The 27,011-nt window shown below is 44.1% G+C and overlaps 1 protein-coding gene across 1 annotated transcript; it reads left to right on the forward strand.

Moving 5' to 3' along the window:
* Nucleotides 1–697: 697 nt before the first annotated feature.
* On the forward strand, nt 698–27,011 carry gtpbp4 (GTP binding protein 4). The gene is made up of 17 exons (XM_083653867.1): nt 698–784; nt 4,112–4,282; nt 4,582–4,685; nt 4,796–4,932; nt 6,784–6,884; nt 9,936–10,028; nt 11,159–11,350; nt 13,194–13,259; nt 14,912–15,001; nt 18,826–18,936; nt 20,558–20,635; nt 20,772–20,823; nt 20,918–21,018; nt 23,438–23,635; nt 24,296–24,361; nt 24,568–24,711; nt 25,963–27,011. Exons 1-17 carry the CDS (start codon nt 737–739, stop codon nt 26,113–26,115), a joined length of 1,905 nt encoding a protein of 634 aa, XP_083509993.1. The 5' UTR covers nt 698–736; the 3' UTR covers nt 26,116–27,011.

Genomic DNA, 27,011 nt, shown 5'->3' on the forward strand with positions numbered 1-27,011 from the left:
CAAATCTGATGAGGAAAAGAGTGAGCATTCTCAAGTTATTGGCTTTTTTGTCACCTTTCCCCTATTCGGACTGGCCTAATTTGGCTCTTTTTCAGGGATTGGGGTAGTTCTAAAGAACAGCCAAAAAAACATCTTTTCCCCCAATTTTTTTTTTTGACAACAATCAATTTCATTAATGGGAGACCCTAAAGATAAGAAAAATCATTGTTGTCATTTGTTCTACCTCGGGTAGGGGTATCTCAAAAACTAAAGCCTTTTTTGAGGACTTGCTGCTAGACTATATAGCCTACAGCTCTTTCATGAAAAATAATACTACAATAAAATCGAAAATATATGTTCTTGTGGAAGAAAACAACGTACTGCTGCTTGTTATTGGCGCAGTATGGACGACAGAGGGCGCTGTGGGGAAAAACCTGTCTGACTGCCTCAAAAGCTCCAGAGACGTATTTAGAGACTTTAGAGACACGCCCAACATCCAGTCACTTCCTGGTTCTGTGCCGCTGCCCCGGAGACTGGTCAGCCAATGACGTTTCACAGCGTTGACAAAGCAGCCAATCACAAGCTGATGACCGCGCCCATTTAGGAGACCGGAAGATTACAATGTCTCATTATGGGCGGAGCCTGGAGTGGGCTGTCTCTACGTATTAAAGGTCTCTGGCAGCTCTTCCGTCATTACACACCGCCCTCTCCTTTCCTTTCCCCGTGCCGTCAGAGGACCACGACGTGTCCCGACAAAATGGCACTTTATAATTTCAAGAAGATTATGGTGGTTCCCACCGCCAAGGTGAGTTTTACCCTCGTGTCGAAACGTTTAAAACGGTTGTTGATTAAACCTGTTAGGTTATTTGACTGTAGGTGACACAGCTGAAGAGAGAGAAACATGGTGTCGAATCTCTGCCGGGGGAGGAAAACACGTGTTGTGCTGCTGGAAAGGGACAGCGGCAGGGTTCCAACCTACTTCTATCCGGGTTTATTGTGATATTATCGAATCGAGAAAGCACATTGGCAACAACAAACGACTTCCTTGAGGCGGACACATCTTTGTCAATAAGTAAATGATATGATGAAACGCCTTTTTAGTCAAATAAACAGCCTACCAACTGACAGTCCTGCCAAACTCCGTTTAAAGTCTACTCATTTAAAAGCCTTCTTTACTTGGGCGATGCTGCGTACCTGTTAGGACATGGCTTTACTTTATGAACACTTTATGAATCTCTATAAGTCTTTCTTCAATTCGGCATGCATTCTATACATACACCGAGTAGCACGACTTTATATGGATTGGAAATCTAAACTTGTCCACCAAAATAACCAGTTGTGGGCGCTAGTGAGCAGTGTTGATAAAAATACAAGTTGATGTTTTCTGAAATTCAGTGCCGCTGTGTGGATCAACGAATTTATGAAATGAAAGGGTCAAAGTCATACTTTTTGCATAGAGTAATCAGCAGCCATCGTTTGACTACGGCCGAAACATGTGTTGGTCTGTTTAATGGATTTACTTTTTAATTGATTTGGGTCAATGTTTTTGATTGATTGATTGAATACTTTATTGACAACAACAAGTAAATAAGCATCATAGTACAACAATGTCTAAAGTGCTGGTCAAATGGATAAAAACACAATAAAGCCATAGGCTTGTTTCCATTGTGGTCCATTTACATAGAACATAAAACGGCACGAGAAAACATGCATGGTCGGGCACAAAGACAGGACATCCTAAATAAAGTGCAAATGTACCCTCACCTAAAAACTCATAAAACCAACAAATATTAAAATAACTTAAAACTGTAAAACAATTAAAAACAACTAATAATAAAAGAAATAAAAGCCAAAACTTAGGGTGTATTCACACCTATCTCGTTTGGAGCAGTTGTTCCGAAACAGAGAGCATTTTCCCCCTTGGTGCGGTTCGTTTGGGGGAGTGTGAACACAGCAATCGCACTCGGATGCGGGACAAAACAAGCGGACCGAGATCGCCAAGAAAGGGTGGTCTCGGTCCGCTTCCAAACGAACTCTGGTGCGGTTCGTTTGTGGTGAGAACGTGAGCCGACCTCGATCCGCCACAACAGCAGTAAACGGTGCGCATTTTTGGATAAACCAGCTGCCGTAGTCAGCTGCGCTGTGCGTAATGGCCTGAAGAACGAACATTTTTATCGTTTAAAAACAACATCTTTCAGATCCTGTTTTGGCGACTTGTGACTTGCATCGATAAACTTTGGGGGATTTTTGGATCATCAAATCAGGAGTTTGAACTCAATCAACTTACCTCGGACCATGGGAAGCAACGTTAATGTGTTGAATCTCTACGGATTTTGCCTGTAAATTGTGTGCGCGCCCTCTCTCTCCCTCTCTCTGGTCTCCATTCAATAAATGAAAACAAATCGTGGTAATCAGAGCCAGCCTTCTTTGTGATAAGATTGTCTGGTTCAATCAGACAATCAGACTGATTGCATGTCTTCCTCGAAATGTCCGTTATTATTAAATTATTTATTAATATTTTATTCCTGACAGGACAGGTGTTCATATAGCCTATGTCTCGGCTAATCCTCATCTCCGTGATAGTAGCCTAATAGCAGAATTTGCGAGGGTCTTTGATCTTCTATCTCTAAATTCCCAATAGCCTAAATAGGCTAAATAAATACATAGGCTTACATAGGCTACATAGCATACATTAATAAATAAATAAAGAACTTTCTCCCTCTCTCTCTCTCCCAATCCCTCCCTCTTTCTTTCTTTCTCTCTCTCTCCTCGCACGGTGGACGCCCGACATAGCCTAAAATGTAGGTCTAAACAAACAACAAACAAGGTTTAAACAAAATGCATTTTTATAATCATATAGGAAAATCTCTGGGAATTATTTTGTCCATCCCGAGAGGCTATTAGCCTATCAGAGTCTCTGCTGGCCAATCCAGGAAGTTTGACAATACTATTTGGACCGTTTCATTTGTGGCTGTGTGAACACAAACGAACCAAGGCACAAATGCAACAATTGTATCAATTAAGTACCTGAATCGGAACAAAGCAAACGACCTACAGGTGTGAATACACCCTTAAAGTAGAACTGAACCTGTATCGTCACGTGCGTCGCAGTCCGTTTCAGACTGAAAACATAATTTGTCTGAGATGACAAATTGAGAGGCGGGTCATAGTATCATGTCGATGATTTGATTTGACAATTCTGTCGACTGGCTTTGGCATTGGTCAATCATGGCGTGTTCCGCCCTTAAAAAATCGAGTGGGATCCAGCGTGTTGTCGTGCTACGCGAGTGGAATCCGCGGAGTACCAGGCAACCAGCTGCTTCGTGCGGAGGGAGCGGACAATCCGATGAATGGGTGCTGCCCGCCCGCCTGGAATCTCCGAGGGCAGACCCCTGACAACCACGCTCTCAAGCGCGCGCCTTTTACGCTATTTCTGTAAATACAATATCCCTGGAATGCGCGTTTTAACGAGCCAGTTACATTTCTTTGCATTCTTAGAGATTATAGTTTTTGTTTTGTGTTCATGTTTCTAACAATTGGCCAAGTTAGTACCGGTAGATAGTTTATGGGATAGGAATTCTGCCAGATGACAGGCACTAGGCGCCATTTTCTACTTCATTTGGAAGAGAAAATTATCCTGAAATTAAGATTTGATTGACAGCTGCATGTCGTGATATGATTGGTTGAAATGGGGTAGAAATTTGATAGTACTAGGTGACGTCAGCAAACTGTACATTACTGTTATCAATGAAATCTTGAAAAATTTACTTTTGATGTGAAAAAGTGTGAAAAACTAAAGAAATTAGACTTTTGTGATTTTGTTTGCATACATTATTAAATAGGTGCACTGCATCCCCAGGTATTTGAACTAAAAGAAAAGAAAAGTCATTTATGGGTTCAGCTCGACTTTAAGACCAATTTAATTAGCTGCTGAGCCATGATTTTAGGGCGGTTTTAAAACCGAGAGGGGAGTTCATGTGTTCATGTTAGCCCCGTTAGGACTCTTTCGGCTAGGCTATGCTAGCTATGCTACCATTGTTGCTTACCATTATTTGAAGTCTGTTTGTTGAAAATCCCCTTCAAACCCTGACCGTCCCACTCCTCTCCCCCCCCCCCCCCTCCCGCCCGCCAGGATTTCATCGACATCACTCTATCCAAAACCCAAAGGAAGACGCCCACGGTGGTACACAAGCATTACCAGATCCACCGCATCCGACACTTTTACATGAGAAAGGTCAAGTTCACCCAGCAGAACTACCACGACCGGCTCACCCAGATCCTCACCGACTTCCCCAAGCTGGACGTAAGTTATGAGCTTCAAAACTCCCATGGTTGTATGTATGTATGGTGAAAAAAACCAACACTGTATGTAACCAACTGCTATTTTTAATGCTTATTTGTGTCGAGTGAGCTTTGTGATGCTTTAAACCTGTTGAAAATAGTCTAAAAATGTTGTTTTCTATCCTCCAGAAAGATGTAATGTAGGATTATTATTGTTTATCACAGCAATATTTAACAGCAACATATATATTTTTACATGCTCTTTTATGTGCTGTATGATCAGTTTGTCAAACGGAGTCATCGTGTCATGTTTCCCCGCAGGATATCCATCCGTTCTACGCTGATCTGATGAACGTGCTTTACGACAAAGACCATTACAAGTTGGCTTTGGGCCAGATCAACATCGCCAAGAATCTGATCGATAAGTACGTTTGTGTTCATCCTTGTCCTCCGTAAAAAAAAAAAAAATGTCCACGGCATTCTGAGAAACGTACACAATCATAAACTGTAATTACGTTTGTTTTCCCCCCGGCAGTGTCGCCAAAGACTACGTGCGTCTGATGAAGTACGGAGACTCTCTGTACCGCTGTAAGCAGCTGAAGCGAGCGGCTCTGGGGCGGATGTGCACCATCCTGAAACGACAGAAGCAGAGTCTGGAGTATCTGGAGCAAGGTAACGCAAGACGCCAACTTAGGGATGGGGCCCGACCCGATCCAATATCGGTTCCCCGGGTGCCGAGACTACCGACGTAATTCGCGCCATCGGATTTTGCCGATCCACGTGCCACGTGCTTAGCCGATCCAGGACTCGCGGTGATTCCGTTGCACAGTTTGCAGCGCGCTAGCCTGTTTAACAGCAGCGTGTCACTGAGGCGGAGGGACTGGGCACAGTGGGCAGAATGGAGGAGCAGTATACAGACTAGGGATGTTCATCAATTATCGAAAATCGATAATCGATCGTTAAGGATTGGAATCGATCCTGTGGCATTTGGATCGATTTTTTAATTAGGTTTGGGTGGAATTCGTTCCTCCTCGCCCCACTCCATTGCACAGCCGACTAACGTGAGGTGGAGCTTCATATAGTCTCTAGTTCTGGCTGGGCATGGGCCTTTGTGCCAACAAAACTGTTTTGAACATGAGAAATTCACACCGGCATGCGCCGGGGACAGCAGTGTTGAAGAGGAGACACATTGAAATAAAGAGTTCATTGAGGAGAACACGTTGTCTTTCGTATTTTCTGCCATAGGCATTCATTTTGTTAAAAAAAAAAAAAATGAAAATATTGAAAATTTTCTAAGTATTAATAAAATCGATAATCGATAATTGATCGTTAATTCTCACCGATTATCGATTTTGGAAAATTTTCAAAATGAACATCCCTAATACAGACTCACTCTCGACAGACAGAGCAGACAGACAGACAGACACAGGGAGACTAGAAGCCACACAGTGAAGCAGGACATTGAAAAGTGATAATGTTAACTTACATAAGCAGCATGGATGCTCGTTGCCACGTTCGCTTGAAACAATCTGTCTCTAACACTGATCGGTGCCTCCCTAATACCAACTCCCCATGCGTTTGAGTAGCTTTTATTTTTTTATTTTTTTTACGGTAGGTGATGTTGGCTCTTTTTATTGAAGCGATATTACACGCACAGTCTGAAAAGCGGGATTTAAAAAAAATCACATCTACATACTCTGAGCATTTGTGTCTTTTTTTTTTAATATATATTTTATTTTGCAATTTTCAAAACGTAAAAAAAACAACAACAAAAGGCTCAGACAGAGAAAGAAAAAACAAACAAACATAATTCACATTCCAATACTACAGCTTGGCACTACCAGCCACGTAAGGTCCCCATGTGCCTGCAGGGGATGTGCGTGGGATCCCACGCAAAGGGTCCACGAGAAGTCAGTTATGCGAGTCACGTACCGCTATTAACCTCATCCAAATAGGCCAGAAACGGGTCCCGGATAACCAAGAACTTCCCAAGAGAATTTGTCCTCAAATGTCCGTCAGCCACAGCTGAAAAGAAGGTGTAGAGGGAGACTTCCACTCCCTCAGAATGAGTCTCTTGGCGACAGTCGTTCCCTGTGTCAGAGACTGTTGTCTCATTTGTGTCTTTAAACGTGACGTGACTTTAACCGTCTCTCTCTCTCTCTCTTTAGCTGTGTGTCTCTCACGGTGCGCCAGCATCTGAGTAACTTTAGCTGTGTGTCTCTCACGGTGCGCCAGCATCTGAGTAACTTTAGCTGTGTGTCTCTCACGGTGCGCCAGCATCTGAGTAACTTTAGCTGTGTGTCTCTCACGGTGCGCCAGCATCTGAGTAACTTTAGCTGTGTGTCTCTCACGGTGCGCCAGCATCTGAGTAACTTTAGCTGTGTGTCTCTCATGGTGCGCCAGCACCTGAGTAACTTTAGCTGTGTGTCTCTCATGGTGCGCCAGCACCTGAGTAACTTTAGCTGTCTGTCTCTCATGGTGCGCCAGCATCTGATTAACTTTAACTGTCTCTCTCTCTCGCAGTGCGTCAGCATCTGTCCCGTTTGCCGAGCATCGACCCCAACACCCGGACCCTCCTGCTGTGTGGTTACCCCAACGTGGGCAAGTCCAGCTTCATCAACAAGGTCAACTGCTCTCCTCTTAGAACCTGACTGTGTGTACTTGATAGAACCTGTACCTTAGAACCTGACTGTGTGTACTTGATAGGCGTGTTTGAGTTGCATGCTCTCCTCTTAGAACCTGACTGTACTTGATAGGCGTGTTTGAGTTGCATGCGGTGGAGTTTTGTCTTGTCTGGATTATTATTATTATTATATATTTTACAGAGGAAAGCTTTTCCTCTGCGATGGCTTTGGGTACAAACAAAAAAAGTCGTGAAACAAAACCCAAAGCATCCAGTGGAGCGACGGGACAATAATGTATATCCCATAATGTATATCCAATAATGTATATCCCATAATGTATATCCAATAATGTATATCCCATAATGTATATCCAATAATGTATATCCCATAATGTATATCCAATAATGTATATCCCATAATGTATATCCAATAATGTATATCCCATAATGTATATCCAATAATGTATATCCCATAATGTATATCCCATAATGTATATCCCATAATGTATATCCCATAATGTATATCCACGGCCCGGAAGAGCTTAGAAACAACTCAAACATTTTTCAACAAAGGTCCTGCTATTGAAGGACTAACGCTGCATTTAAATTAGAGACCGACCGATAAGGATTTTTGTGACCGATACCGATTTTAGAGAGGGGGGAAATCACAGATAACAAAAAGAAGGCTGCTTTCGTAAACAAATAATAGAATATTTAACATTATTTAAACATTGTCAATGGATTGTAGAAATGAACACTGAGAGAGAGAGAAAAAAAAAGGCTAAATAAACATCAGACAGACAGGCAGCTTTTGCCAAAATATAATCATGTCTGCTTCTCTGGCAAAATAGGACTCCTCACCTGACATCATCAGCACTTTATTGTGACATTATTGAAAGCCGTTTGTCCTTAATTTTGCAAGCATACTTTTGGTTCAGTTACTGACATCTGAGGACACATTGCTGCGTGTAAAGTCTGCTTTCATCCTACCTGGGTGCTGTGCGTAGGGATGCAACGATTATTTTTTTTGATCCACGATTATAGTCTGAGAAAAAACCACGATTATCACGGTTTCACGATTATTGTTATGGACGTATAAAAATCACATGAGCATTCTCTAAATAGAGGTTTTATTGTATTTCCCCCACAATCTTAACAGTTGCTGCCTTCCGGAATACTAATGCACGATATGGATTTTTACAGCCGATAGTATAGGCCTACGCTAACCGATAAATATTCTCCTGGCCAATAACCGATACGTTAAACATACTATTGTTACTTTTTTCACATTTTTGTATTTAAAAAAATAAGTTCTTAACCTGTATTTTATGCACACCTGGGATTAAAAAAAGAAGAAAGGGCAGATGTAGTGAGCAAAGATGGATGATTTAATATTCCATGGCTCTGACCTAATCAAATCTAACTGACATCACTATTGTGAACATAAAACAAACAACATTTCTGATATAATATATATAATATATATATATATATAATACAAAAAATATTTTATTATTATTTTATAGAAGCGAAAGCCTATAGCTGCTTAGTCTGCAGAAAAAAACACAAAAGGCATAGTAACTTAGACTCTTATTGGCATGTTACTGGCAACTAAATGTGCCGTCTGAAATGAATTTTGCATTGGGGTCAGTTCTATTGAAGTGATGATGGGGCAGGCATGGAAAGCCTCACTATAAGCCATCATGTGTCGTTTCACTTTTTACTGGAAAATGCTCCCTCTGGATTAAAGAAAGGACACTCTGTGGTGTTGACTGGTGTTTGTTATGTAAATGTGCGCATTTGTTTTCCTTGTCTCAGTCAGATCATGACTGCCAAGCAGCTAGCTACGTTAGCTTCACGTTATTAGGCCTACATGTAACGTTAGCGGGTTGCTTTTGGAGTTGACACAAACCCTTGATGTTTCTTTTCGTGTAAAGCATGAGGTTCTCTATGGTTTAGGCCAGCGCTGGGAGCATGATAAGTGCTTTAAATGCGGGGATGTTTGGTCACAACGAGCTTGAGGAACTATGTACGCTAGGCTATGGCCAGCTAGCTAACATTAGCCACAACAGCTAACGTTAACGTCAATGACTGTATGTTAACGCTAAACAAATCCGCTGCCTCTTCCCCACGTTTGGTTTAACGTAACACCAGCTCAGACTTTCCCCTCATCTCAGAAACCTTGCGGGACATGTATTGCAACATTTATGTTGGGCTGGCATCCATGGCTAGGCTACAGACTGGCTACTACTGGGAGACATGGCAGCTGCCTGTGTTTGGTGCCTCCGCTAAATAGTCCGAGCGGAAACGAAGCGAGAGAGACAGGTTCCTCTCCTTCCAGCGCCGTCTGCGCCGCATGGGAGTTTAAACTGACGGACTGTTGTGAAACAAAACACTCGGTGTAGCGGAGCCTCTGCGGTTATATAACCGTGACGTTTTAAATCGCGGTTAATAGTCAAACCGGTTAACCCCTGCATCCCTAGCTGTGCGTACTCCTCAAAGTAACGTTACAGGGTGAGCCCTGGTTTCTGATTATTTTTGAGCAGGTTTAAACTCTATGACAAACTCTAGCAGAGCTGTGCTGCAGTGTTGAGAGTATTGTAAACAATTCAAAGTATATAGAGTGGAGCACATGCAAAAAGTTTGAAGAGGTGCAGACTAATGAAAATTCAAAGTAACATAAAGAAAAGAAGTCCTCACACTCAAAATCTCCTCTGCTGTGTTTTAATGGTTACACCGTGTGTGAGTTCTTTTCTTTATGTTAGTATTGTAAACAATGCCAGAGTCTGGTCTGATCGATCCAAGCACGTTTTCTGCATTATATATCCAGTAAGAAAATATATGTTCATACATATCGGCATATATCTGCATATCGGCAAACATGTAAGCCGATACCGATATGACGTTTAACGCCAAATAAGGGTTATATCGCTACCTATATCGGTTGGTCTCCAATTTAGATCGTGTGGGAAAGAGGGTAGATGGATAGAAGATTGCAGTGTTGCAGCCTTCTTACAGACTGTTAACCTGGTGTGAACTGGTTCATCCTCAGGTCACCAGAGCAGACGTGGATGTCCAGCCGTATGCTTTCACCACCAAGTCTCTGTTTGTGGGTCACATGGACTACAAGTACCTCCGCTGGCAGGTAAGAAAGTCTATGTTTGTGGGTCACATGGACTACAAGTACCTCCGCTGGCAGGTAAGAAAGTCTCTGTTTGTGCGCTACTATTGGCCCAGGCACGTAAGACCCGCCCTGCATATCGTTCAAGCGCTACTATTGGCCCAGGCACGTAAGACCCGCCCTGCATATCGTTCAAGCGCTACTATTGGCCCAGGCACGTCATTAATAAATTAGATTAATTGTTATTTTTCTATATACCGTAAATTTCGGACTATAAGCCGCGGCTTTTTCCCCATTTTTCGGCCCTGCGGCTTATATAACGGTGCGGCTTATCTATGGATTTTTACAGCTAACGGCCACTAGGGGACCTCCTAAATCTATGGATTTTGGTACGAGAGACAGAACGAGAGCAAGACAGACAGACCCTGATTGGATGATGTTGCAAAAAATGTGCCTCGCGACCTGCTTGGAGCACTGAGCCACAACTCTCTCTCAGCCACTACTGTAAAACACCCTCCCTCCTCCCACCCTCCCTCGCTCGCTCCGGGGGAAAAATGGCGGCGATAGAGCCAGAAAGACAGTCTGAATGAAATTGAATGTAACGTTCCCAATTCTATGTATTACATTCTAAAAAATTAACGGCAACATTTTGGAAGGCTAAGCCACACAACTAGCTCGTTGTAATCTAACATCATGCTTCAAAAGATGGCGAACTGGCTGTGTTACGACGATGAGGGTAAGGACTCAAAACGGTCTCCGCTGATAAGACATTAAAACACCTGCGGCTTATAGTCCGGTGCGGCTTATGTATGTAACAAACATGCAATTTAGCTGCTGCGGCTTATATTCAGGTGCGCCTTATAGTGCGGAAAGTACGGTATATTTTTTTGGTACTGCTATTTTACATTGAAGTCAACGGCGAGTGCCTTGTGTTTTTCCCCTAAAAGGGGGCGGGACCCTGTGCCGCCTACAAAATGACATATTGCCGTTCTGATGCATTTCCTCGCCACCAACACAAAAGGTAGCAGGTTGACGCCCCGTGTTACCTCCAGCTTGGTCGGGCGTTCCTACACAATTGGCCGTGTCTGCGGGTGGGAAGCCAGACAAGGGTGTCCCCTGTCCTCATTCTCGTGTGTGTGTGTGTGTGTGTGCAGGTGGTGGACACCCCTGGGATCCTGGACCACCCTCTGGAGGAGAGGAATACCATTGAGATGCAGGCCATCACAGCTCTGGCTCACCTGCGCTCGGCCGTGCTGTACGTCATGGACGTGTCGGAGCAGTGCGGACACACGCTGCAGCAACAGCTCGAGCTCTTCACCAGCATCAGGCCGCTCTTCGCCAACAAGGTCAGGGGTCAATCGATATGTCTGCTTAGAGGAGGAGTTCTGTGTGTCCCTAAAGTAGGGATGTTCATTTTGAAAGATTTCCATAATCGAAAATCGGGGAAAATTAACGATCAATTATCGATTATCGATCATATTATTATTAATAATAATATATATATATATATATATATATATATATATATATATATATATATATATATATATATATATTTTTTACAAAATGAATGCCTATGGCAGAAAATACGAAAGACAACGTGTTCTCCTCAATGAATTCTTTATTTCAATGTGTTTATTTCAAACACTCTGCTGTCCCCGGCGCATGCCGCTGTGAATTCCCCATGTTTAAAACAGTTTTTTTGGCACAAAGGCCCGTGCCCAGCCAGAAAACTAGAGACTATATATGAAGCTCCACCTCCCGTTAGTCGGCTGTGCAATGGAGTGGGGCGAGGAGGAACGAATTCCACCCAAACCTAGTCCGCAATTTTTTTTATTTTTTATTTTATTTTATTTTTTAAATAACAAAATCAATAAGAATTCCACGTGATCGATTCCATTCCTTAACGATCAATTATCGATTTTCGATAACTGATGAACATCCCTACTCTTAAGCACCTGGAGTGCTGCTTGGACTCAGGGAATATTGTCTCCAGACTCGGCTCTCAGTTGAAACGGCGACCCGCGTTGCTTCTTGCCCGCTAACAATGAGTCTAAAGTGTTGTCAAAACATCTCCAAACGGGCAGCTGACAATATCGTCCGTGGGTCCAAAGTACTATAGTATATACATATATATATATATATATAGTATACTATAGTACTATAGATATGTAAGACAAATTTATATCAAGTTCCAAAATCGCCAAAGTGATCATTTTATAGCTGCACAAATACAGTATGAACTCGTGTTGGCCTGAGAATAAGCATGCACGCTCAAACATAAACAAAGGGTCAAAGTGAGTTTGAAAGTCAAATGCTTCAGAGTGTGAACAGCTGGAGTCATGCTGGTGTGTCTTCATGCTGGTGTGTCTTCATGCTGGTGTGTCTTCATGCTGGTGTGTCTTCATGCTGGTGTGTCTTCATGCTGGTGTGTCTTCATGCTGGTGTGTCTTCATGCTGGTGTGTCTTCATGCTGGTGTGTCTTCATGCTGGTGTGTCTTCATGCTGGTGTGTCTTCATGCTGGTGTGTCTTCATGCTGGTGTCTCTTCATGCTGGTGTGTCTTCATGCTGGTGTGTCTTCATGCTGGTGTGTCTTCATGCTGGTGTGTCTTCATGCTGGTGTGTCTTCATGCTGGTGTGTCTTCATGCTGGTGTGTCTTCATGCTGGTGTGTCTTCATGCTGGTGTGTCTTCATGCTGGTGTGTCTTCATGCTGGTGTGTCTTCATGCTGGTGTGTCTTCATGCTGGTGTGTCTTCATGGGGCAGTGGTGGCCCAATGGTTAGAGAAGCGAGCTTGTGACCGGAAGGTCGTCGGTTCAATCCCCGGGACCGGCAGGATAAATCTGGGTGGGGAAAGTGAAAAGGCAGCGCTTGCCCCTCCCTCATTACCACCACTGAGGTGCCCTTGAGCAAGGCCCTTAACCCCAACCGCTCCAGTGGAGCTGCTCAGTGGCCAACAGATCAGACTGTGGTTGGAATGTACTGGTCAGCTTCCAGGTATGAATGTGTGTGTGTGAATGTGAACAGGGCACTCCTGAAAAAGAGCATTGCTCTCAGTGAGACTCCCCCTGTATAAATAAAGGTAAAAAGAAAAAAAATGCTGGTGTCTCTTCATGCTGGTGTCTCTTCATGCTGGTGTCTCTTCATGCTGGTGTCTCTTCATGCTGGTGTCTCTTCGCTCCCTGCAGCCTCTGATCATCGTGGCCAACAAGTGTGACGTGAAGAAGATCAGCGATCTCTCTGAGGAGAACCAGGTGGGTCATCTGTAGTTCCTCTCAGTCTGGTGTCGGTCTGCCGACAACCACCTCTCAAAGGCTCACGCCTTCTCATCTGATCGTTGCATGTTTGTTTGGTGTTGCCTGAGATCCATGTGGCTTAGTTCCGTTCTCTAGGTAAACAAGAGCCAAACGTAAGCACCAATAATGCAACCTTGCCCTACTCAGGAGCCACGTTGACAAAAAAATATTTCCAAGAGGCACAATCCAAAAATGTTCCTTTCCTTTCCTCCCGAAACCAGTTCGGTTCTGTTTGAGTCTCGCCAGTCTTTCAGCAGCTCTCCACCTTTTGGAAAGTCGGTACTGAACCGTGGATCCCTTGTTTTCGTGATGCCGCTGCAAGTAGGACCTTTTGAATTGTGAAATGATATTATCACAAAGCAGCAACCCATCAGCCCTCTTGTAATGTTTCATATTCCGTTTCATGTTTGCGTTTCTTCTTTCCTTGCGCTTGTGGCGCACGTGACCTGCAAACAGAGCGACACCTGAGATACACTGTGATTGGTTGTTCAGTAGGGATGTGCGCGACTAGTCGTTTAATCGCTTAACCGCCTACTCATTTATTAACCGTTTAGTATTTTACTAGTCGGTTAAACGCTGCATCTTGTTCTTCACGCCTCCGCCTCGTTGTTAACAGGCTGAGCAGCATCTAACTCTGAATTAACTAATAATTTAGCCAATTGTATGTAACATACCAAATAAAAGCAAACGGCAATGTCTAAGAATGCAACGCCGTGTAACTGGCTCGTTAAGTCTCGCATTCCAGGGAATTACGTTAACGTCTGCGGGTCTTATAGACGTAAGTGGCTCGAGCGCAACTCGGAGGAGAGAAAACTATCTGAAGCTTTCTTTGTTGGAGTCCAGGTATGTTTTACAAGAAAGTGCTCGTCATTGTCGACGATAACGTTATCTGACCTGGCTAACAGTGGATACTCGCTTGCTTGCTGTGTACCAGCTCAAAGTAGTAGGCTACGTTCTTTATTTTACCCCCTTCACTGTCCGCTCGTAAACATAAATTATATGGCACCTTCATAAAAATAGCTTACACAATCATGCAAGACACGCTGGAACTCCGTCCTACAACATTATTCGTAATAAATGCCATGCATTGCATTGGCAAACGTATCAGAAATGTATTTCTCTTTAATTTGTTCACCTTTATTCAGTCAGTTAGAATCAATAGAATTTAAATTAACAGCTTGTACTGAATGTTTGGGCTAAAATAGCTCCACAAAACATTTGCATTTTAAACTTTTAAACCTTTTATTTAATATGTATATTAAATTGCGAGTTTTCTTGCTTATAGACTAGTCGACTAGTCGCAAATACAATTTGAGACTAGACAGCGGGGAAATTAGTCGAAATTCCCATCCCTGTTGTTCAGACAGTTGAGGGGTTGGGATTGATCATAATAGAATAGATAGATGTGACTTGAGAATGAAATGTTGAGGAATTCTGCTGACCTTTTCTTTGATTAGTAGGAGGAGCCACATGTGGCTCTAAAGCCTCGGGTGGAGTATCACTGTGCTCTAGATGAAAATTAGTTTGAACTTTTATTTATTTATTTTTTACTTGTTTGTTACTTGTGTTCAGAAACAACTTTTAACGCTTTTTGACTTTGCTTTCGTCAGAAAATCTTTGCAGACATTTCTGCTGAGGGCATCTCCATCATCGAGACCAGCACCTTGACGGAGGAGGGAGTCATGCAGGTGAAAACAGAGGTGAGATGCAGCACTCCATGCCCGTGTCGTATGCTAACCAATTGACTTGCAGTGGAACCACATCCGCAAGTTCGCCGAGAGAGAGATGCATTTTTTTGTTCTTCTCAGAACCGGTTGAGTTAGCTTGCTTTAATTACACTCTAGTAGGGGTGTCACGGTACACAAAAGTCACGGTACGGTACGTACCTCGGTTTTGGGGTCACGGTTCAGTACGAATACAGTACGGTACGAAAACGGGGGAAAAAAGCAACAAATCCCAAATTCTGTTTTTTTCCCTTTGAATATGTCTGAATTCTGCTTTTTACGCTATTTTTACCATCAGAAATAGTGTCTAATATGTGGGGATGAATAAATGTCCACTATTTAATAAGATCTAGGCAATCCACACAAAAAGGTTTTACTCTATAGAGCAGTGATTTTCAAAGTGTGGGGTGCGCCTCCCTCTCAGATGTCTGTATTCCAGCTGTTTGACAGGGCAAAGGCATTTCCCCCCACTTTAAATCTTTATTGTACACAAGTTTGTAAACGGAGCGCATGTGTGGAGTAGCCTAACGGCGGGTTCACACACACGCCTAGAGCGACGCTTTAAGCAACGCCTAAGCAACGCCTAAGCAACACATAAAATTTAGGCGTCCTTGTTAACAGATGAGAGCGTTCACACATACCGCTGCCACGCTGCGCTGAAGCCACGCTCGCGCTGTGCTGCATTTATCGTTTAGGCGTCTGTTCTATTTTTCAGCATCTAGGCGCGCTGAACTGTCAAGCTGGCTGTTGTTTCTGACGGACTTGGGCCATATTTTCTACCGAGTTTGCCCAAAAGGGAGGGTGGAGCGCGAATTAACGAGTGCTGCATAGTAGGAGAGCTGTCCTTCATGTGTTCCTCTATTAATGTCTTTTCTGTCAGATGTATATATACCCCCCCTGTCTCAATGCATGTATCACTCATGGTGTTGATGACTCATAGTCACATGATTACCCAAGGGAAAATAACAATTACAGCCAGCCAGGAAATAGACACACATGTCACTTGCACATTGCAATAAAAAAGAGGACTCACCCATGCTATAAATCAGATCTGAAAAGTGTAAAAAACCGCTGCTCATGTGATCAGTGTAGCGCAGAGCGGGGCTTCAGTGTGGCGTCCTGTGTGAACGCAAATAGGCACCTAGCTTGCATGAAGCGATGCCTATATGCCTAGGCGTAGCTTAAAGCTACGCTTTAAGCGTCGCTCTAGGCGTGTGTGTGAACCCGCCGTAATACTCCCACCAACCCCTCCCCCCGTTGTATTTGTTTTATGTAGCATTTGCTATTGATGTGTTTGATGTAAACACTAATTTGGAATCCTATCTAAAAGCGGCCACTAGGCGGCAGTATTTCTTTAGTCAACGTCAAAATACATACATGTTCAGTAGAAGAAGAATAAAACGGCAGAAGAAGAAAAACTTCTAAACCCTGTTGAAAGATACCCCCACTGTCTGACAGACAACGGGGTGGGTTTCACTTTCCCAGTAAGTACGGGAAAGAACCCTGTCAGCGCCTTAACGTTATTGGATACGAGTTTTGTTTAGCATAATATGATTACGTTCGGTCATCTAATGGATTATTGGAACATGACAAGGAGTCATCCCCTCTTCCTTGCTTGTCTGCATCCGCAGATGTCTGGTTGAGTCTGCTTGACCGCATCACTCATCCCACGCGATGTAAGTTGCTTGTTTACAAGTTAACAGCTTTGTCAGTGTTATGTAACGTTTAGCCGCAACGCGCAACTATAAAGGACTTTGTCGCAGCTACGTAACGTTACATTGGCAAGCTTACCTCGTTGGCTTGATGTTGACAGAATTTGCAAAACAGCTTATCGCCACAAAACGTCCCATTCTGTGAACGCGGATTTCTATGGCCCTTGTGTTGTTTTGGTGTGTCTTCTTCTGTGGCGTTTAATTCAATTCAATTGAATGCCGTTCAAACAGCGTTTAGGTGCTTCTGGATTTGACGTATTCGTCGTGTCGTTTCATGTACCGTGAAACGAGGTACCGTGAGGGTCGTACCGTAAACTCACGGGACGAATACATGTACCGTGACAGCCCTACACTCTAGCAGTCCATAAGTTGTCCAATAACCTTCCCATGACAGGTCCTGCAGGGTGTGCTTCGTGGTTTCCTTATATGTGAAGTGATCGGCATTGGGGGGGGAATGTAGTTTTCTAACCTAATCAGATCAGCCACTAGTTTGTGAATATGTCGTGGTCAGTTGTGGTACGGTCAGGGTTCCTACCCACCAGCTCCGGGACGTCTGGGAAAAGTATTAAAAATGAATTTGATCATTTGCTGGTCTTGAAAAGTTTGGGAAATTGACAAAATGAAAAGTATGGAAAATGTTGTGGTTCAGGTCTGATACACACATAATTCTAGCTTTGATGTTGTTGTAGAGCCACTTTGAGTCCACACTTTTTGTTGATGTGAAGAATAATGTTCAGATGGAACAGAGGTGATCTTATTACGCAGCTGCTGTCCGCATGCATGATATCAAACGCACTAAAATCACATCCAGTCAAGAACATAGGGTCTGCCTGAAAGAAAAGATGGAATTTTAAAATGGAAACTGTGTAGGAACCCTGCCCTATCATCTCACTGATATTGGCAGCAGCATGTGATCTATCTGCGTAAATCATATTGAAGCAAAGCAAGGTCTGGAAAAAGTATGGCATTTTTTAATTGAAAGTGTGTAGGAACCCTGTACGGTAGGGCTGGGCGATATGACCAAAATCTCATATCCCGATATGCGTCATTTCATATCCCGATACCGATATATATCACGATATAGCATATTTTCTGTAAATTCTATTTATAGTTTATATAAAGTGACCACATGGCCATTTATTTATGTAGCAGTTAAACCAGTTAAAATGTTGTCAAACCTCACAAAGGATACATGCATTCAGAATACAGATAAGCATGGCTATTCTTTACAACACAAATAATAATAATTACGGTAGTTGCAGGGCAGTAGAATGAAACACAAACTGAACCACACACCACCAGTTCGATTTTCAAAGAGGACACTAGCATTCACTAGCATTTGCTATTGATGCGTTTGATTTGAGCACTAATCTGGAATCATATCTAAAAGCGACCACTAGGCGGCAGTATTTCTTTAGTCAACGTCAAAATACCTACATGTTCAGTAGAAGAAGAATAAAACGGTAGAAGAAGAACAACGTGAACGAACACAACTCACTCAGGGAAAGCTAAAAGCTAAAGCTAACAATAGACGTTTTGTTGCCCTCAAGGGATTTCCTTGGGATGATGAGAGGATGGGAGGAGTTGTTTTGCCAGGTTTAACGTTAGGAGGACACACGCAAATATGGATCAAACACAGCGCAAATGCCTGGGTAGGCTAGGCGGACGGAGTGGAGGTAACATCTCCCTGCTCTTTAGCCTACTCACCGGCTGATTTGTACCACTTATAAAGGGACGCAAGGGGCTTGTTGACACAGTCTGGTGCGTGTGTGGACTGTGGACGTGAGTAAAATGAATGAAGAAAGCACAGCGTCATCCAAATGACGGACAATATTGCCGTAAAGAGTGTGATTTGCAACACAACGATATAAACGATAGAGCATCATATCAGACGAAATACATTTTCTATCGTCCAGACGAAATATATCGTCATATCGCCCAGCCCTACTGTACGGTTCAATTACTCAACATATTTTCAATGCATCCTCATCTGATTCTTGGCTCTGTGTCTCAGTCCTGATCCTCATCCTCATCTGATTCTTGGCTCTGTGTCTCAGTACTTATCCTCATCTGATTCTTGTGTCTCAGGCCTGCGACCGGCTCCTCGCCCATCGTGTCGACAACAAGATGAAGGGCAAGAAGGTCCACGACGTTCTGAACCGGCTGCACCTGGCCATGCCAACCAAGAGAGACGAGAAGGTAAATCACACCGGCCGCTGGACGCACCTCCTCGCTGAGATCGTAGTTCCGTATTGTATGTGTCGGACAGCGGCAGAAACTTGAGCAGATCCAGGGGAAGGGAGAGGGGAATTGTTCATTCCCTTTCCCCAGCCAGTCCAAGGATTTGAACCATCAACCTGGCTTCTCTAACCTCTAGCCCAGGCTTATTGGTTTATATTCCAAAAATATTTAATTTGGGGTAAAATCATGAACTGAAGTCCATCAGTCAATATCTCCAAAATCAAATGGATCCGGGTCATTAACACTTTCAGTGCCACGGCCCTTGGGCAAAAGGTTGCTTGCTGTGCCACATAGGCCGCAATGCATTTTAAAACAGTCATATAATTTCTTTAATAATTACTATGTAAACACTGAACACGCACAAATAACGATGAGACTCTCTTCTATCACCTGCAAAAAAAAGTTTATTGATCCCATTTTCCGTTGTTTAGTTATGAGCCGGAGAAGATAGCTTGATTGAACGAAAAACAGAGCTTTTTTTCTACGAGCTGAGATAATGAGCCTTTTGTGAAATTAAACATTTCAAGCACATCACTGACTCTGAAGCTAATTCTCTGATGTAGTCACACCTCAAAAATAATTTCCTTCAATAAAACAGTGAAGGCAAGGGAATTTTGTTTGGAAGAATAATATTTTTAGCTGAAACCAGCAGCGCTGGCGCCTGCATGCGCTGCTGGTTGCAGCTTCTTGCTGATCTTTTGCTGCTGGTGGGCATCGGATATTCTGGCTTGCGTTTGCCAACCCTGTCCTGCTGTCTGGGTCTGTGTTGTGTACTTGGCTCTGCGTGCCCACCTCCCCCCCTCCTCCTCCCCCCCCCCCCCCCCCCGTTGTGGGAGGAGTGTCTCTCTGCTCTGATGTTTTCTCTGCCTGTGCTCAGCACTGAAAAAGTCCGCTAGATCCTGCTTTTTTACAGCCGCGTGTACCAGCTCCCATGCTTCAAGTTGAGAATAATAACAAATCCACGGCTGATCATGCAAATGGGTGTTGCAGCGGACACCGAGGCTGTTGCAGCGGACACCGAGGTGCGCAATTGTGATAGCAGATTGGCTGCTGCAGGGGCACAGCTAAACGTTGCTTCAATGAAGCCGCTGCATACGGACGGATGCGATGCGATTTCCTTCCCCCCAATGACTTCTTCTGTGTGTTTCACTCCACGTTCTCTCATCTGGAGAGCGCTGTCGCCACCTAAGGGTTCTGTAAAATAGGTTAGACACATTCAATACCTCTGATATTGTAAGAGGCGATGTAAGAGGCATAGATCGACACCCCCCCGTCAAAAAAAAAAAATTGAGTTATTGACGCCATTTGGCGTCGCTGGCACTCTACGGTAAATTTCTAATGACGCCATATGGCGTCGCTGGCACTGAATGTGTTAAGAGTCAACATCTCATATCAACTGAGGAGGAAAGTAACACCAGCGAACCTTAGAATCATCTAATCCAAACCAATAAGCCAATCACTGAATTACTCCCAACAGTGGACATCTCATTTTGGAGCCAATCGTCTCCATTGGTTGCATTTGGTTCAGAAGTGGATTTCCTGCTGGGTTTAATTAGTTTTTGTTTGGTTTGATGACCAGGAGAGGCCGCCGTTCATCCCAGAGGGAGCCATGATGCGCAGGAAAGCCATGGAGGTGGACGCGCCCAAACGCAGAACGGTACGTCTGCTGTCACTGCAGGAGCCGTCACGCCACAGGGCGAACACATCGAAACAAGTCGAAGTCGACGTTTAAAAAGGAGACTCATTTACTGAAGGCTCATGTAAGAAAAATGAATGTGTTCTTCACCTCACAGGAGAGAGATCTGGAGATGGAGCTTGGAGATGACTACATTCTGAACCTCCAGAGTAAGGAAGTGGATTCATTCCTTCAGAAGATCTGCCTGTGCAGAAGAAGGTTTGCGGTACCGACGGTCACCTCTTTTTCCCCCTTTTTCTCCAGAATACTGGGATCTGATGAACGAAGAGGAGAAGCAAGACATCATCCCTGAGATCTGGGAGGGGCACAACATCGCCGATTACATCGATCCCGACATCATGAAAGTGAGTCTTGAAAACTGAATTGTTCCGTTCAAAGTCCCCAGCTGGTAGGTCATATTACAGCGTCCGTGCCTTCCAGTAGCGTCCCGTAGAAAAAATTTGTGTGGAAGTTTTTCTTTGCCCAATGTAAAATACTAGCAATACTACTTAGCATAGAAGGTTAGCTCCCCCCCCCTCATAAAATAAAATTAGCTGATTCAACCATGCAATAGCAGCAGATGAACTAAATAACAATATAAGGCTACTAGCTGGTTCAAAACACACATTGCCAACATTAGGCTGTGAAAAAGAGGACCCCTTTGAAAAAGTTGTTTTCACCTGAGCCAAAATGTAGCCTAACTTGAGTGTTATTTAGCTACCTTCCTGACAAGCCGCAGACCACCGTTTGGCAACCAATGTAGTAACAGAATAAGAGTGAAGGAGAGAGAAGAGGTTTTTGTCCTTCAAGTCAGTCTTCTACAGGTCTTAAGCGCAAATTATGCTCGAGCGAAATCGCCGGCGCTGACTGCGCCGAGGTGGTCGCCGCAGCTGGGCGTCCTATCGGCGCAGCTCCTTGAAAATGTGACTCTGCGCCATCTAGCGCCGTCAACTCCCTGTTGTGAGGAATGAGGAAATGCCATTTCCTCATTTAACGTGCTTGTCCCTCATCTAGCAAAGCCTTCTGCAGGCTCAGCGGAATGAGTTTTGAAAATGGAGGGACAATAAAATGTTCCCCCACCGACATGATTGCAAGTTCTTGGTAAACGACACGATAATGTTTTGGACGAGTTACGTTCGAGTATGCACAGTCTCGCTGTCGCCGCTCGTCGGCAGCAAGGCTCCAAGTCGTGGCTGCGCAAAACCATGCCGGGCGCTTTAGACCCGAGAAACATACAGCTGATGAATAGGTGTGTTTGCCGTGTGTTCCACGCTGTTGGCTCTACTCGGCTTTGTCAGTGCCTTTTCCGGCCGGGCCGTCAGTGAGAGAAATCACTCCGATTGGATGGTCAGGTCAGCTGGTAGCGAAGCAGTGCAGGACAAAACGCTCTGCTCACTTTCCAACGTTACCTCTCATCTAGTCTCGCTGGCCAGCCTCCTCTCCCTTCCGTCCAAGGAGTCTGGCGCCGCAGGTCTCCATAACTGGGATAAACCCTCCCCTGCTCTACTCTGCTCTCCCATTGGAGCGACTGTTTCGGTGGCAGCCGGATGTCCGCTTCCGGCTTATTACAAACTCTTGTCATTGGCTCCGACCATGTCAATCAGAGCGGCTTCCGCTCCCTCCTCCCCGTGTGTCGCTGTAAATAGTGCCCTGCCGCCTCAGTGAAAACAACAACGCTAACTAGCTAGCAAGCTAACGGCAAAAAACCTACACGCTAGCTCGTTGCTACACGCTGAAAACGTGCAAGTTGGATTGTTTGAAACTATTCTCCAAGGGCACTGCCGCTAAGCGCCGCCCATCGCAATCCCACTATGGAGACCTGCGGCGCCAGACTCCTCGGACGGAAGGGAGAGGAGGCTGGCCGGCGAGACTAGCTCTCATCTGATCATTCCAAAACACGGATACTTTCACCGCGATGTGCCTTCAGGAAAACTGACAAAGTTCTCACTGGAGATCAGATCACCCATTTAGTGCCGTTTCTCCACAAGCAAAAGACCAGACAAGAGCTGACAAAGCCAGTGCCATTTGTAACTTATTGTATTGTTGTTAAGAGTCTGGATTAGAAGCTATTTGACCAAACCGTTGAAGTGGTGAGCGTAGGCAAAAGCTGCTTTGTTTGATGAATCGAGTCTCACGCGGGAGCAGAATGTAGCTGCTGCTGCTGCTGTAACGCCAGAATTTCCCTACGGGGATGAATAAAATTACTCTATATCTATCTATCTACTTGCCCATCTGCTGTAGTATTTGCAGTGTGGTCAAGTGTAGGGATGTAACGATAACCGGTTTTAATGATAACCGTGATCAAATTCCTTCCGATAACCGTACCGTTTCAAATTTTCATGATCGATAAAACCGTGGTACCGTGATTACCGTGGTACCGTGATTACAGTGCGTTGAAAAACAATGTAAATACTGTCCATCATCAACCAAAGTTGGCAACCTTCTCCCAGATGCAAACGTGCAGCCTTGGAGAAATGATTTCAGTGAGTGTATCAATCCTTTCTGGGTCTTGAGTTTTCAATATAAAACGTCGTAAAATGATTTCAGTCTCTGTACTTTTTGAACATTTTCAGCCGTTTTTTTACGAATACCGCGATAATACGACAACCGTGATAATTTTGGTCACGATAATCGTGATGTGAAATTTTCATACCGTTGCATCCCAAATCAAGTGCAACTTTTTGACCCTGAAAAAGTCGACGGTAGGGCGATGTCACAGTCTAGTTGTGTGGAGTGGGGTTGAAGTGTTGGTGTCTTTAAGGTCTTTGTCCCGCCCCCACACAGAAACTGGAAGACCTGGAGAAGGAGGAGGAGCTGAAGGAGCGGGCGGGCGAGTACGACGATGACGAGGAGAGCGAGGACGAGGAGATGCAGGAGATCCGCCTGCTGGCCAAACAGATCCGAGAGAAGAAGCGGCTCAAGATAGTCGCCTCCAAGGAGAAAGACGTCCACGGGCCGCGCATGCCCCGGACCGCCACCAGGGTGAGGAGACCTAGAAAACTACTGCACCCCCCCCCCCCCCCCTCCTCCATTGTCAGCATATGGTCACGTATTACTGTGCAATGCACGTCTGTAGAGCCAGACCGATACTGGATTTTGGAGGCCGATGCCATTACCCGATATTAGGGAGTAAAAAGATTCCGATATCGATATATCGGCCGATATTCTTATATTACATAATAAACATTATATTACACAATTCTTTTGCAATGATCCCTCAAATATCAAACACCTTGACAAAGATATGACTTGACATGACTTGAGATATGTCATGTAGGGAGGATATTTTACAGCCTATCAATAAACTTTATTGTCCAAAACGACATCAATGTAATGAAACGGTAAACTTCACTGGGAATTTAATAATTATAAAAATCTAGAAATACAAAAACACAAATGGAACAAATAGGAAATATAACTTGAGTTAAGAAAAAAGATCAAATCGACACAACAAGCTGTCTATAACTTAAAAAATACAAAATAAAAAAACATCTGCATATCGGCCAACATATCGGCCGATACCGATATATCGGTTATCGGCCGATAATATCGGTGGACCGATATATCGGTCGGGCTCTACACGTCTGTAAGCAGCATGAATGTATGTCAGTACTCTTGTCTGATCAACTGGTGTGTTTACAGGTTGAAAGAAAGACTCTGGAGAAGGAGATGACTGGCCTTGGTCTGGATATGACTGACAAGGATGATGTAAGTTCCTCCCGTCATATCAGGCCGTTTAATTTGTCGTGATGGAAATAAAAAACTGTTTCAAAGCTTAATACTGGCCAATGTCCTGTCTCCCCCTACCCCCGAAATGCCAACTTGGAGTCGTTGAATTTGATGTCCAAGTCAGCGTGGAAAGCCCTGAGCCTTAAATACGTCATAAACAAGCTCTTGTCTCCCTGTACCTGCAGAGCCACTACGCACAGCAGTCCCGACGCTCCCGCAGCGTCGCCAAGAAACGTAAGCGCGAGACTTCGGTGGCGCCCCTCTCCAAGACCCGCAGCCAGAGCGCCTCCCGTCCGCCTCGGGACCAGTCCGGTGTCCGGGACGCTAAGGTACGTGACGGCCTCTTTTCTCTAAAGGAGTGACGTGTCGAGAAAGTCACTTCTTTGTTACAGTTTTCACATGGGAGTGTTTTTGTGTGCGTGCATCTTCCTGTTGTATTTCATTTGATTTGATCCACTCTTGCTTTTGAGCTTGATTTTCAGTGTTTTTTCCTCCTCCGACTCTTTGCTAAACTTAATACGTGGTTTTAAGACAAATTGTCAAGGGAAGTCATTGTGGACTTTACTCTGTTCTGTTAGATCGTCTACGCTGGTGTCAGGATCGCTTCAGTCGCCAAGAAACGATGAAAGAACAAGAGTTTAGGGATGCACCGATGTGAACATTTTGGCCGATACCGATAACCGATATTAACATTGCCGTTATGGCCGATAACCGATGTGTGTACATACTGAAAAACACATGTAAACACTGTATATTTGACAAATTACCGTAATGTCTTTCTTTATTTCCAAAACATTTGGAAAAGCCCAGAAATCATAGATTTACCACAATGTTTCCTCTCAATGTGAAAATGTTGGCTCATACCGATAACCGAGATTAACATTGCAACATCGGGCCGATGCTGATGTGTTAAAAAATGACTAACATCTGCCGATACCGATATGATTGCCGATATATCGTGCATCCCTACAAGAGTTTGTCTTGGTTGCACTGGTACAAAGATATGCATCAACAACTTAGTTTCACGGTACCCTTCACAATTGTTTACTCAAAGTCAGCGGGGTGCAAAGTGAGGCAAGCTACATGCTGCTAAACAACACAAGCAGTCTCTCATACGGCCAGTTATGGTCTTAAGTAACAGAAGTGATTAGTTTTCAAATGGAAGATACAAAGATACAAACGCATGTCAGACGAGTTCAGCAACAGACTGAAGTTGAGCTGCTTCAACTGTTTTCCAGTCTCTTATGATGCGGTGAAGTGCAAACCAATCAGAGTAGAGGGAAAGCGGCATAATGGTAGTTATGTTTATTATGTACTCAATTATTTCAATTAACATGAGCGATTATTTGCCAAACAAGCCTCATGCAAAGCTGTGACACCAACAACAGTGTCGCTTGGTAGGACAGAGCGTTTTGTGGCTTTGTACCATTAGGCGGCGCTGTGGCACTCTACTACGCCTATCGGGAAGTAACGAGACAGGCGCAGGAAATAGACGGTTGCGTCATGAATCCTCTGTTGTTGTGACATATTGAGTTGAGGCCCAGGCTCAGTCTCTTTCTCTCCGTTTCTCTTTTCCTCAGATGGCAAAGAAGGCGAAGAAGATGATGAAGCGCTCCCAGAGAGACATGAACCGGCAGGGCAAGAAGGGCGAGGCGGACAGACACGTCTTCGACCTCAAACCCAAACACCTCCTGTCCGGGAAGAGGAAGTCTGGCACCAACGACCGCAGATAGACCTGAAACCATACACTCTCCTATTTTCACGGGATTCTCCCTATTTTTAACCCTTTCTCCTGCTCTGCTCCCGATTGGTCATTTCTCCCGTTAAGCTCCCGATCGAATGGCTGTAGTGGGCTCAGTTTTAAATCCAGAGTGATGTATCTGGTATCACATGAAACTAGATGCCCTGAGGCATCCAATGATACATAAATAAGGCTCAAAATGTAGGGGGGGGGGGGTGCATATGCAGATATCCCAGTAAATCTCTTCTTCACGGCCTAATGTCGGCAGGTATGTTCAAACCGCCTCACAGACTGTTATAACTGGACACTTGTTTTTCGGAGCGGGAGGCTTCAGAGAGATTTAAGCCCATTCAGATTCAGACCTGGCTTTTTGCCTCGTCTTTCTGTTCTCTTTCCCACAGTAGTAAAGCGGAACATGAAATATCTCTTTTCTTTCTTTTCTTTTTGCTGGAAACATCTGGTTGTTTTGAGTATTTATGCGAGTGGCCCTAAACAGCAGCGCATTGGCCCATTTAAATGAAAAATAATGACGGTTTAATAGTTTGTGTTTGTTTGTCAGTTCACCCTCTTTGTTGTGGTAAAAGGGTCACTTTACCAGAACTGTGGAGAGCCCAAAAAATGAATGTCGGCAGAACTTAATATCGAAAGACATAGAACCAACTGCATTTACAACTTATTTGCAATGTTACCGTCTTCTTTTTGTAAGTTACTCCAGTGGTTGTTGGAGACTATGGAGATGTCGAAATGAAAATGCATTGCCTTACAGCCCATTTGTGAATCAGGTAATGCTTGGTGTAGTTAACATGATAGAGTGATGATGATGATTTCTTTACAGTTATTTTCTCCTGAAATATTCACCAATAAGGGAGCCAAATAAATGTAACTGAA

This window comes from Poromitra crassiceps, assembly GCF_964638095.1.
Source record: "Poromitra crassiceps genome assembly, chromosome: 17".
Lineage (NCBI taxonomy): Eukaryota > Metazoa > Chordata > Actinopteri > Beryciformes > Melamphaidae > Poromitra > Poromitra crassiceps.